At 52.0% G+C, this 13,428-nt stretch overlaps 1 protein-coding gene across 1 annotated transcript in view; it reads left to right on the forward strand.

Moving 5' to 3' along the window:
• Hs1bp3 (HCLS1 binding protein 3) overlaps positions 1-13,428 on the forward strand; it is a 33,428-nt gene that overhangs the window by 617 nt on the left and 19,383 nt on the right. Inside the window, exons 2-4 of the mRNA XM_036171197.1 lie at positions 3,986-4,151; positions 8,359-8,566; positions 11,253-11,475. Of these exons, the coding sequence (XP_036027090.1) occupies positions 3,986-4,151; positions 8,359-8,566; positions 11,253-11,475 (597 nt within the window). The remainder of the gene's footprint in view (positions 1-3,985; positions 4,152-8,358; positions 8,567-11,252; positions 11,476-13,428) is intronic.

Here is a 13,428-nt window from a genome sequence, read left to right on the forward strand (position 1 = left end):
AGAAGCTTCCGCAAAGGGGTCGGCAGCAGTGTGCACCCACCCAGAGCCACACCTAAGAGACCCAGCCGGGACAGAACTTGGAAAGTCTGGGAGGGGAGTGGTCCTACTCTTTCTCTGCTGCTTTTTAAGTAACTCTAAAATGGCGAACTTCAAGGATGTTCGTATACACTGCCTTTGCGCTCCCTACACAAACTCTCGCCAAGATACCAGCTTGTTGTGTAAATGGACACATTACCCAACACAGGTTCAGCAGTACTTCCAGCTCCCTGTCTAAAAAGATACGATTCTGTACATAACCCCCGGTGTTGGAAGCTGCTTGCTCTCCTTGGTGAATGAGGGTGCAGACAACATCTGCACCACCTTGTATGTTGTTTCGTTTCTCCGAGCCTCGATTTCCCTTTCTGTAGATGGAGGTTCCATATAGACAGGTATAAGCATGCAAGCAATAAATGTCCCTGTGGGCCACACCAAGCAGACCCATGACTGTGAATTTGGTGCTGGTGCTTAGGAAGCGACGGGTGGTGGCTTCCCTCGGTGACAGTATGCACATGGGCGTTACAGAGTGCTGCTCATGGTGAGGGCAGAGCAGGCGTGGCCTGTCCATTCTGATAGTCACAGCAGACACAGGGAGCTTGCCGGTGAAGAACGCTGACATCTTAGCAAGCACTGAGGTGGCCTTGGACCCAGGATCAGCTGATATTTCCAGCTTCTTCCTGCTCTTCCAGGCTTCACACATGCGTCCAGCCAGCAGGTGTGTTGGGGGGGGGGGGCGCCTCTTCTGTGCCAGATCCTGGTCCAGGTTTTAGGCTGCAGTAGCGAGGCGATGGTGGGAATGGGTGGGCCGTAGGAAAAGGCAAGCTATGTCAAGGATAGTTAAATGCTGAGAAAAGATGGTGAAGTGATGGGAGATCAGGGTAGGCATGAGTTTTATACGATGTGGTCAAGGGACATCTTTCTGAGAGACGGCGGGTGAACAGGCTCTTGGGAAGTCCCCCGACAGAGAGAACTATAGAAAAGAAATCTTGACATGTGGGCTCAGCTGAGAAGACAGCAAGAGCCACAGTCCAGAGGCCAGTGTACTGAAGGAGGAGCGTTGAGAGAGAGGTGGCCCTGGAGAGCCTGCAATAGAGACCATGAGGTTTCATTCTGAGTGTGAAGAAAAGCGTAGACAGAGAGGCCGTATGACTGGAGTAGAGAGACCCTATGGCTGCTGCACCCATGTTCTGCAGGCACTGGCTGGAATCCTTGTGGTGCCATGGAGTGGCCCCACTGAGGAGAAGAGGGGCTGAGGTCTATTTAGGCGCTCTGTTTTCTGAGTGATGAGCTCTAAGGTCTGTGAATGGTGAAGTTGTGGGGTGGGGCGGACGACATGGAGATCATCTGCAGAGCTACTGTCCTGAGCTCACTGCTTCCTGGGATAGGGACACGTGAGCTGGGAATCAGCATTTGTTCGGATGGGTTCGTCTTCTTTTTTGTTGTTTTGTTTGTTTGTTTGTTTGTTTTTGTTTTTTGAGACAGGGTTTCTCTGTGTAGCTTTGCGCCTTTCCTGGATCTCACTCTGTAGACGAGGCTGGCCTTGAACTCACAGAGATCTGCCTGCCTCTGCCTCCCGAGTGCTGGGATTAAAGGTGTGCGCCACCACCACCTGGCTCAGATGGGTTCATTTTAAAACATGATTGACAGTCAAACGGAGATGCTAGGTAAGTTGAGAGGTGGGATGGCCTGGAGGGGAGAGTCTGGATCACAGGTAGGAATTGGGGCGCCATTGGCCTAGGATGTCATGGAAGGCCTTGAGTCTGGGTGAGGCCCCTGGAGGGCAGTGTGAGCCAGATCATGGTGAGCCATGGGAATGAAATTAACTGGATCCTATGGGACCTGTAGCCACATCGCGATTGAGTCGCTTGTTTTAGGACCCAGTTGAGCATACTATGTCCGTGAGCCATATCCTGCCAACTACTTGTTTTTGTGATTCCGAAAGTGGGTACCTTAACGCAGGCCCTGCCAAGGTACGCCACTAAGCAAACACACCACCCAAGACAGAGCTAGTGCAAGAGATTTATGGGGGGAGGGGAGAAGAGTGAAAACATGAAAGGCTTTTGGAGTGGGAGCATGAGGGAGGTGGACAGACAGACACAGAGAGAACAGGCGAGAGACAAAAGGCGAGAGAGCAAGCCGTGCCTGGCGGACACTTATAAAGGAGTGCGCATGTCGCATAGGTAGAAAGGCACCTGGAGACAGGTGATGACGTAACTGCCCCGGAGTGGGAACTAACAATTCCAGTTGTACAAAGAACACACCCAAACCAGGTAAGTGTTGCCTGTGGCTGCTTCCCCTCTGGCTGAAGGCAGAGCCGAATGGATGCAAAGGAAGTAGGCTAGTGTGCAAGGCTTGAGATTGTTGAGGTCTGCTCTTACCAACCTCAGGCTTCTGATTCAGTGACCCAAGTGTGTCATGCTTACGAGTTCCCAGGTGATGCTAGTGCCATCCAGGGACCGCATCTTGAGAACTCTACATCTGGATGAGGTCCTGTTCCCAGGCTTACTGCTCTTGTCTGAAGTTGGTGGTCAGGAGTTTCAGGGAGGGCCAGGGAAGCTAAGTGTGCCAATCGGGCAGAGCTGGCAGGGCACAGGAGCAAAGGAAGCGATGAATTGCCCAAGTGTTTTTTTGTTTGTTTGTTCGTTTGTTTTTTCTAATCCAGCTCAGCTCTAGGCATGAAGAAGACATAGAGATCCTGTTGTAGAGTCCACTCAGCTGGTAGGGTCAATACCACAGGGGTAGGCTATGGAGTTCAGTTTCTGGTGTGGTTGGCTGCGGGCCACCTCCAGAGAGCAGGGTCCATGGGAGGTTCCAGCAGGGGCTTGATGATACTCTCCCGTCTTCTTCCATTCAGGGTGAACAGTCTTCCACATTATCACTTCCCACTACCTGAGCTCCATTGTCTTAACAGTCCTAAGGAAAAGATGCCTCATTTTCCTATCCCACTGGCAGAGGCTGCCTGGGATTCCTCCCTGGAGCTCTGACAGCAGAGACAAGCTACTCCCGTTCAGGGTGTCTGTTCCTATCTTTGCGGTGGCACTGAGCGAATAGAGTAATTCCATGCATTCTACCTGCTGAGAGGGCCAGATGCGTCCCCCTGTACTGTCCCCTCCAGTCTCCTTCCCTCGCGACAGTGGCACACAGAACACTGTCATTGGCCATCAGTAAAGAAGTGGGCTGGCTTTGTGAATCCCATCGTGCAGCGTGTGTCTGTCTAACCCCAGAGGCAGGTTAGCTCATACCTACAGTGGGATTCATGCTTGCTGATGCCCCTTACATGGGATGAAAGTATTCCCCATGTGTAATGTCTGTTCAGTCACACACACACACACACACACACACACACACACACACACACACACCTGGGAACAAGACTGTCATGCTGAGGCAGCCTACTAAAAACATGACATATGCAGTGTGTGTGTGTGTGTGTGTGTGTGTGTGTGTGTGTGTGTGTGTGTTTGCATTAAAAATACTCCATGAGCTCGGGTGGACATTCATAGCTCTCTGAGAGCAATAGGTTAGCCAGCACATCCTTGCAGCCTGGAGAGGATGTTCTCACTGTATCCAGGCAGGGGTCTCTGTCCCCTAGGTCATCCAGAGGAGGAAGCCACTGTTGGCCTGCAGTCTTGGATGTCATTCTGGTTCCCCAGATTCAGCCCCCTTGCCCTCTTTGAAGCCGAGGAGATGTCTGTCCAGATTCCCTGGAGGACTTCAATCCTACTGTCTTCATAGACTCGGGTGTCTCTCTTAGTCTACATAATGCACACACACACACACGTCATCATCATCATCATCATCATCATCATCACTATCACCATCAGAATGCAAGGACAGACTGACAGGGACACACAACTCAATGGCCCAGAACCCAATGACCAGGCCTTTCTGACCCGCCTACACCTGCTGACTTGAACCTGATCTTGACTTGCCTTCCTTCTCTTTACAGGCAAGTTCAGAATGTCCACACAGGCCTTGACTTGACCGTACCACAGCACCAGGAAGTACGGGGCAAGATGATGTCCGGCCATGTGGAATACCAGATCCTGGGGGTGACCCGGTTGGCTGTGTTCAAGTCTGCCAAGCACCGGCCTGAAGATGTTGTCCAGTTCTTGGTGAGCCTGGGACTCTAGCCACAATGCTCTGAGGGTGTCCAGGCAACGTGTCTGCCCCACAGGGTGCAGTAGCATCTGAGTGCTGACACTTCCCTGTACAACAAATGCCTAGGGAGGGTCTGGAGGGTTAGACTGTGTAGGATGACAGGAATACCATAGCAGATCCATGCTTAGAGTCCACAGGGAGGCAGACTTGGTAAGGAGACATGGCTGGTGCCAGGAGCACATGGGAGACTGGGAATTCGTAGAGGGAGCAACCCAATACACCTTGAAGAAAAGATTCTGGAAACTCCCTGGAAGAGGTGGAGGCAGGACAGGGTTTTACAGGATAGATGGTGTTACCGGGCAGTGGTGGCACATGCCTTTAATCCCAGCACTCGGAGGCAGAGGCAGGCGGATCTCTGAGTTCAAGCCAGCCCGGTTTACAGAGTTCCAGGACAAGCCAGGCTACACAGAGAAATTCTTTCTTGTGGGTGGGATGGAGGTGCTAAACAGCAGAGGAAGAGGGAAGAGTGTCCCAGAAAGAAGGCACGGGGGCTGGGACCTGGGAGTCTCTGAGCTGTTGAGTATGGTCTTGGGATGACACGGGAAGACACCAGGTGGATGGCACGCAGGACACAGTTGTATCTGGACTTGTCTGCAGACAAGTCATTTTAAGCAGGGAAGTGACATCTACCTTTAACCATCGAGTCTAGTAAAAGCAAGGCATTGGGATCAGGAGACAGGGAGCCTGGTTCTGGGGACAGCACTGTAAGCCACCAGGCCGGAAGTAGGTGGGGCAAGGAGAGAGGGAGGTGCTTATAGTGTCCAGCTTCCATTGGCTGAGATCAGCAACATTGGTGAGGATCAGGTCAGGGACTGTGGTGGTTAGGGACTATGGTGGTTAGGGACACAAGAAGCCCAGCGTAGGAGTGGGCCGGGCCTGAGGCTCGGGTTTGTAGACATCAATTTGGAAGTCATGTTAGAGCTGGAAATGGATGAAGCTGCCCAGTGGGTAGCCAGGAGAAGAGCCGAGGAGGATATCCTGGAGACACCAGCAGGCCGGCAGCAGTTGAGTCTGCATCCAGGCGGAAGGATGAGGCTGGGTGACTGAAGTCCCAGAAGCTACGGGAACAGAGAACTTCCAAAAAGGAGTGATGTGTTCACACATTTATTTACCCTTTGGCCTCTTGTTGAAGGGCTCCAGACCTGGTGAGGTCTTAGAATGAGGTCAAATGAACCAGAGTCCTCTAGTACCACAAGGGAGCAGCCTGCTGCAGGCTGGTTCCACAACTCCAGGCAACCAAAACATGAGGAAAACAGATGAGTGTACAGCTCTGTGACAGCAAGGGACCAAATTATAAGAATAATGTAAGCCACACATCTCTCTTTAAGCGGCGTTCCACAACAGGGCTACTTTTCATCTGATGGCTCCTTAGACCAACTCTTAGTGGAACCTAGGTGGAATGGGAGCCGATAGTTCTGGGTCCGCTGTGTTCCGCGAGTGGATCTGCTCTGTGGGACCGTTTGTGGCTCCTGGTCATCTGAACTGACCTCAGATTGCATGAGCTCAGTGCACCCAGGTAGTCAGAGACCGGAGCAGAAAAGAAAGGGAGTGAGTGATTGATGCTGGGGCCTGAAGGAAAGGCAGCATCCCAGGACACATGGGGTTCCAGTGCAGCCTGCTCTGCCCTGCACCAAGGACTGCATGTCAGAGCAGGAAGAATGAAAGGTCACCTGTGACACTCCCACATGCCACACCAGTGCTGCTTTGTCCCGAAACAGGGGTGCCCACACCCTGTGGAAAGCATGCTGGGTTGTGTGCAAAAAGCGTGCGCATGCGCATCCATGCTGGTGCATCGCGGACCTTGAAGTAAGAGGGCAAAGGAAAACTCATTTGCCCCCCGCAACACCGTGGTACCCAGGACGGTGGCCCAGAGTTCTGCCCTCAGGTCTGAAATCTGCCTGGAATTTTATGAGTTAGCTTAAAGAATGAATAAGTAGTTTGTGTCTGTTCCTTAAAAGGATATATACTTTTTAATAAAAGCAACCATTTAGTTGCTAGCCATGAGGTAAAGCCAGCCCCCAGGGAGGAACACAAACACACACACACACACACACACACACACACACACACACACACACACACACACGTTATGGCAGCCACCCTGTGAATCCTTATTGCACAGGCATGGACACATACCAGAGGACCGGGAGGTAGCATTACTGTCGACCCAGGGCTCTGCAATGCCTGCCACACAGAAGCCCTGGGTATTTTTGTGTTCATACTCCAGCTCCCTGTTGCGTTTATCATGTTTTCTGGCAGCTGCTTGATGTTCTCAAATGGATGAGAGCCCTGGGTGGTGCCAAAGCCACCAGCACTTACAGCTCACACTGCCTGATTTGTGGGTCTGTAGCCTGAGCCTGCAAGGTGCAGTTTAGGCAGCAGGGGGTGCTCACTCCCCGCTTTGGCCTGGCCGCAGCTACCATACCAAGAGCCTCAGAACAACTCCGGGATTCAGGTGGGAACCTGAGTAACTGGTGCGCTGGGGATCCTTTTTACCTTTTCCTTGAGAGTTCTTCCCATGAAAGTTCCAGAACCAGGCTGGAACTATGGGGCGGCAGCTATGGGACTCCTAAAGCTCCACATCTCACCCCCACCCTCCACTGCACAGCTACTTCCTGGTGTCTAGGACCTTAAAACTGGGTGGTATGCTGTCTAACGAGCTGTGAATCACACCTTCAGGCAACCGCCAGGCCTTCCAGTGATGGGGACACCTACAATCCAGTCACACACCAGCATACATACTTAAGACGGTGCAGCCAGGCCTGGGGGTGCAGCCAGGCCTGGGGGTGCAGGTCATTCATACCTTCATCCTCAACGTTGCCACATATTTACGGTGAGATGGCCAAGTGTAGTGGTATTTGCTCCGCCCACAGCCTTGGACTATATGGCCCGAAGGAGGTGGTGCTTCTTGCCTTATGTGACCTCTTAAAAGGAAAGGGAGAGGGGTCACAAGGTCCCTTCTGCCTGCTTCCTACTTCCTGGCGTGATTGGACTGCTGGGTGGATTCACTCCCCCCGTCAGAACAGACTATCGCTGTTTACTCAGTTCTGTATTGGTAAGTGTATTTCCTCAATTTATATGGTAATAAATCCCTATTACCCATTAGCTAGACTCATGTGAATTTATATCTTAATAAATCCCTATTACCATTAGATAGATTCATGTGAATTTATATCTTAATAAATCCCTATTATCCATCGAATAGACTCACGTGGTTGATCTTAACAAATGGTGCCCAACATGGGTCCCGAACCCATGACCCTGAGATTGAGAATCTCATGCTCTACTGGCCCAGTGGTTAAGAGCACTGACTGATATTCCAGAGGAACTGGGTTCAGATCTGAGAATCACCCAAGGATAAAATTTGAAGAAAGAGGAGGAGGAGGAGGAGGAGGAGGAGGAGGAGGAGGAGGAGGAGACACATGACCCCTCTCTCCTCTCCTTTTAAGGGGTCACATACAAGGAAGAAGTACAGTATCTGTTAGGCCGTATAGCTCAAGGTCAGTACTCGGCTCTGCCACATGCCAGGAAGGCCCCATCAGAAGGCCAGTTCAAGTCAGAGGATGATCAAGGTGTCTGCACTGTGTAAAGATGACTCAATGCTGTCACAAGATGGCCCGTCACCTGCCAGGTGCTGAACTCGCTCTGCTAGGATTTAGAAAGTCCGGAATAGGTGGAGACCAGGGTCATTTGCAGGCCGGGTAGGTCCCTGTTAAAGGCCTTTACACAAACCTGCAGCGGCACCTTAGGTCTCTCTCTCTCTCTCTCTCTCTGTCTCTTTTTTTTTTTTTAAGATTTATTTATTTACTATGTATACAGTGTTCTGTTTGCATATATCCCTGCATGCCAGAAGAGGGCGCCAGATCTCATTACAGATGGTTGTGAGCCACCATGTGGGTGCTGGGAATTGAACTCAGGACCTCTGGAAGAGCAGTCAGTGCTCTTAACCTCTGAGCTATCTCTCCAGCCCCCAGGTCTCTTTATTATTACATCCTTCCTTTGGGACTTTGAGCTTTCTCTGGGGACCAGAAATTGGAGGCTGGAGGAATGCAGAGGGGCAGCAGGCAGGTCTGCTCCAGGCACGTATCTGACCGGTCAAGGTGAGGAAGTTTCTTACCCTTGGCTCTTCTCTCAGGCAACCCCATACCCTTCTCATTCCAGGTCTCCAAAAAATACAGCGAGATCGAAGAGTTTTACCAGAAACTGAGCAATCGTTACCCAGCAGCCAGCTTGCCCCCGCTGCCTAGGAAGGTCCTGTTTGTCGGGGAGTCTGACATTCGGGAAAGGAGAGCCATGTTTGATGAAATTCTGCGCTGTATCTCCAAGGATGCCCAGTTGGCAGGCAGCCCAGAGCTGCTAGAATTCTTAGGTACCCGAGGCTTTGTCCCATGTCCCTGAGGTCTCTGCAGCCCTCTCACCTCTGTGACTCACTGGGGAGTCCCATTGCCACCCTCCATGGCCTGCAGTCCTTAGCAAAGCTGTTGAGGCACTCGGGCCTCATTGACCTCCGGGGCTAGATGGTGAGTAGGAGACCCAGCCCTCAAGGGACTAACCTCCAGATGCCAGCGGGTATTCAGAGTGACCTCACCATGGCCCTCCTTGCCATCCTCATTAAAGAGCTCCCTTCACTTACACACTCGTGCATACACCCATCTCTCCACACCCCTTCCAACCAGACCTGGCAGCCTGCGACATCCGGAGAACACTGGGTCCCACTCCCAGTCTGCTGTCTGGGTCCTTTGTGGGTATCCCACACAGCCCATGCCCCACATAGAGAGTACGGGTGTGATCTGGCAGTCCTGTAGTCAACTCTGAGGACCTCAAACTCTTTTTATAGCATCAGGGAGTCCCCCCACACACACACACCCTTCATCAGTGTTCTCTATGAGAGAAGTAATTTGCTGATGCCTCAAGGTTGTGGGGTGTATGAACCAACATGCATACAATGCTTTAAACAGAACCTGTTCGTCCAGGGGGTGGTAATTAAAAGGCCACCTCCCTCCAGTACTTTTGTCTACTTAAACCCCCCTGGGCAAGCATCTGCCCTTCATGCCCTGGATGATGGGGCCAGGCCACACCTGTGGATGTGCTCTCGTGCTCTCTCTCTCTCTCTTTCTCTTTCCTCTCCACCTTCCCTTTCCCATCAATCATTTAACTTTGCTCTTTTCTGATCCTGTGGGTCTCCAGTTCTACAGGCCATAATTCCCATAAGCCACATGTGAAGGCTGGAGAGTGCTTTTTAAGATTTTGATGACTGAGTGATGCTTGCTTCCTTGTTTGTTTATTTGAGACAGAGCTTCTCTATGTAGTCCTGGGTGATATCCATTCATTCAATCATTCCTTCGAGGCAGGATTTCCCTATGTAGCCCTGGCTGCCACTACATAGACCAGGCTGGCCTCAAACTCACAGAGATCCACCTGCTTCTGCCTCCCAAGTGCTGGGATCAAAGGTGTGCGCCACCATGCCTGGCTGAGGGATTTTGTTTTGTTTTGTTTTGTTTTTGTTTTTTGAGACAGGGTTTCTCTGTGTACCTTTGTGCCTTTCCTGGAACTCACTCTGTAGCCCAGGCTGGCCTCAAACTCACAGAGATCCTCCTGGGATTAAAGGGGTGTGCCACCACAGCCTGACATGATTTTTTTTTAAGTGACTGTTTCAGAGGGTAACTACCCGGTCTCTGCTTGCCTAGAGATGAACAAACAGCCCAAACCTACGCTTCTCAAACTGTCTGTGGGGGAGGACTAGCTATTTTTTCCCAGCCTCTCGCAGACAGGCTCACAAATACTGTGTGCTCAGATGACGCAGTGATGCCAACAAGCCTCTGTGCACATTTTGGGGGCCTTGCTTCCCCTCTCTCATCACAAACACCTGCCTCTGGTGCTTTGAGAGCTCTGGAATCTCCCATGTGCTCACTGCGCTCACTCAGGTGGAAAGCGGATAGGGCAGGCTCCAGGAGTTGTCTGCCTGAGGTTAGGTCAGCAGGGTTCCTGGTGGCGGGGACTCACTATTATGAACCATTGAGAGAGTGAGAGACAGTCCTGCTCAAGCCTCCTTGTACACTGGCTGGCATACTTCACTACTGGGTTACTGGGCCCCGGCTTGACTCTTTCTGTGGTAGAGTTAACTCTGGGTCTGTGGCATGCAGGCCTCGGGCATGATACAGCTTTTGCCCTCTTGAATTCTTAGCAGCTGTGATCACTTACTGGTATGGGAAGCATACAAGATTGGGTCCATTAACCTTTCCTCATGGATGTTGGAGGGGCTCACAAGGCCCCACCTCTCCCCAGGGCAGATCGAGGGACAGACAGATAGATGGACAGACGGACAGATGGGAGGGTGGATAGACAGACAGACAGATGGATGGATGGATGGATGGGCAGATGGATGGATGGACAGATAGACAAGGAGTTAGCAGCTGTTAGGAGGGAGGCTTTTTTTTTTTTTTTTTTAAACGTGGTATAACTGCTTATAAGCCAGCCGTCCATGCTCCTATAAACTCAGCACATCAAGCTAGACATGGGTGGAGTTTTCCTTTTGTTCTGCAGGTGGTCCTCTATCTGGGATGAATAGAGATTTGTCCAGGTCTCCCTGGGAAAAGTTTACACAAGACTGAGCCACAGAGGCCTGGCGGTGGTGGCGCACACCTTTGATCCCAGCACTCGGGGGGCAGAGCCAGGTGGATCTCTGTGAGTTCAAGTCTGCCTGGTCTACAGAGCGAGATCCAGGACAGGCTCCAAAACACCACAGAGAAACTCTGTCTCAAAAAAAAAACAAAGGAAAAGAGAAAAAAAAAAAAAAAAGGCTGAGCCACAGAAAAAATGCCTTCCTTCAACTTGTTCTGACATTCCCCATGAGTAGGCCACACCAGGCTCCCGGGCTGCCAGCATCACCGAGGGGGCGGGGTACCATGGGACCTGACCCTCTCCCAGACTCTCCATTCAGGATGAAGCAGAATTGAAGTAACAGGAAGCCCTCAGAACCTGGCTTGGGGGGGGGGGGTATGGTGACATCTCCTTGAGAGTGGACATCAAGCTCTTATTTTCTGCTTCTTCCGTAGGCACCAGATCTGCAGGGGCTGCAGGCCTTGCCCCTAGAGATCCCTCTGTCCTGGATGTCACAGCCAGCCAGCCAGGGGACAGCGATGAGGCTTTTGACTTCTTTGAGCAGCAGGACGAAGTGCAGCCGCCCACCCTGGGCCTAAGCCACAAGGATGTGGAGAAGTCCTTGGAGGAAGAAGAGGAAGAGGAGGAAGAGGCGCTGGATCCCCTGGGCATCATGCGGTAGGTCTCCACTGCTTCCCAGGTCATTTGCTCAAAGGAGTCTGGGCCGTGGGGCTTCGATCTGGTGTGCTCAAGAGAGTTCACTCTGCTCCACCTCAGTATCAGCTCTCTTTGTGGCTGGGCTCAGAATCACCTGCCCATCCCTAGTCATATCCCCCATCTATGGCTAACGCTACAGAGTTCCCCCATGATAGCTCCGTAGTACGGCCTGCTGGACCCAGTCTGCTGGCACTGGGGCCTGAGTTCTTCTTCTTGCTGAGTGAGTGGCAGTGTGATTCACCATCTGTAAGGCAGGTTTCCTTCAGCTCCTTCAGGACCGCGTTGGAAGCCTCCATGTATAGGCAGGTGTAAGTCACCTGTGACCGGCAGGTGATGACCGCCGCAGTGACGGGACAGTGTCCCCTTTCTCATGCTCACACACACACACTCCAAAAGGAGACAGAAGCAAACCCGCTAGGGACCACTTTGCTTCACTCCTCTCTGATGCATTCCGCCTATCAGTGAGCTGCACCTGAGCCCTGGCTACATGAACCGCTCTGTTCCTGGGGGGCTGGGGGGGGGGGGGGGGTCGGGGTCGGGGCGCAGGCTGGAGGAAGAGATGGACAGCCAGACATCTCCTGCCACAGTGGACATGGGCTGAGAACGCAATGGCTTCCCTGATGGAAACCGGCTACTCAGCCATCCCAGAATACCATTTCTCCTTCTTGGCTCAAGCAAAGAGCAACTAATATACTAATATTTTCCGTGCTGGGCATAATACACTGTTCTTCACGTACTGTGTCCCATCTGTTCCTTGCTTTGCAAGCAGCCTTGGAAGGTGAAGAGTGGTGCCGGATTGGCCCTGAGTGTGAGGACTTACTACTGGGGCCTGAATTCCAGCTCCATCCTTCAGGAGCCAGGGCTCCCTGGCTGTCTGCCCCTCCTTCGGTTTTCCTCGGTAAAAAATGGGCTCTTGACAGTACCTACCACCTGGAGCTCCGGGGAAGATTATCTAGGATGCATAGATGTGCACAGTAGCTGTCATCATAGACTTCACTTTCAACAGAACCAGACCTCGGGCCACGGCCCCCTTCTCCACACTGGGACACATGGGTCTTGGGAATTTACTGGCATACTCAGTACACAGACAAGGGAGGCCTGCCTGAAACAAAAGGCACCAAAGAACTGGACAGAGCCATGTTCACTGTGATGCCATACAAAATGAGGTCCTCCAAATGCTGCTCACTCCCCAAGTGTGGGATGTGAGCCCCACCACAGAGGAGATGGGGCCTCACATTGGGCAAAGGTACCCAGGCCAGGGGAATCAGTCGCCTCCCAGCAACCTCCAGCCAGTGTGTATGTTGGGTGGGTCGGGGGTCTGGTCCACAAGGGACAGGCAGTAAGGATATCAAGGGGACACGGGGAAGAGCCTATAATATCCACTCCTTATCAGCCTCACCCAGCCTTAGGGCCCAGCCTGGGCTTTATTTTGTTAAGGATAAGGCATTGTTTGAACTCACGCCATCTGCCCGTTCTAAATAACCACGATCAGTGCCAAACCAAAATGGACTTCTGAGGCTGCACCAGCCTTTGGCTCAACGACAGAGTTAGCAGAGTGGCTCCTTTTTTGGGTAGGAAAATGCTCTCGGGGCTGGCAAGTGCTGCCTTGAATTTCTTAGTCTAGTAGCAGAGTTGGGGGGGGGGGGTTAGGCGGCATGACAGCCAGCCTGGGACCACCTGCAGGGAGCTCTGTGCCCTTGGGGGTGGCTGGATTCTGGGAAAACGGCACCAAGAGGACTCCCCTTCCTGCCAGATTTTTTTTTTTTTTAAAGGACCCATGTGACACCAGTTGGTATTATCGGCTCTGTCAGGAATAATAAGTAATGCTTTGTTTTGTTTTTTTTTCTCCTGCGAGCTTTTTCCCAGTGCCAGGAACTGAGCTAATTGGCATTTGCTTGAGGGAGCTCATGTTAA

Source organism: Onychomys torridus, chromosome 21 (genome assembly GCF_903995425.1).
Source record: "Onychomys torridus chromosome 21, mOncTor1.1, whole genome shotgun sequence".
NCBI lineage: Eukaryota > Metazoa > Chordata > Mammalia > Rodentia > Cricetidae > Onychomys > Onychomys torridus.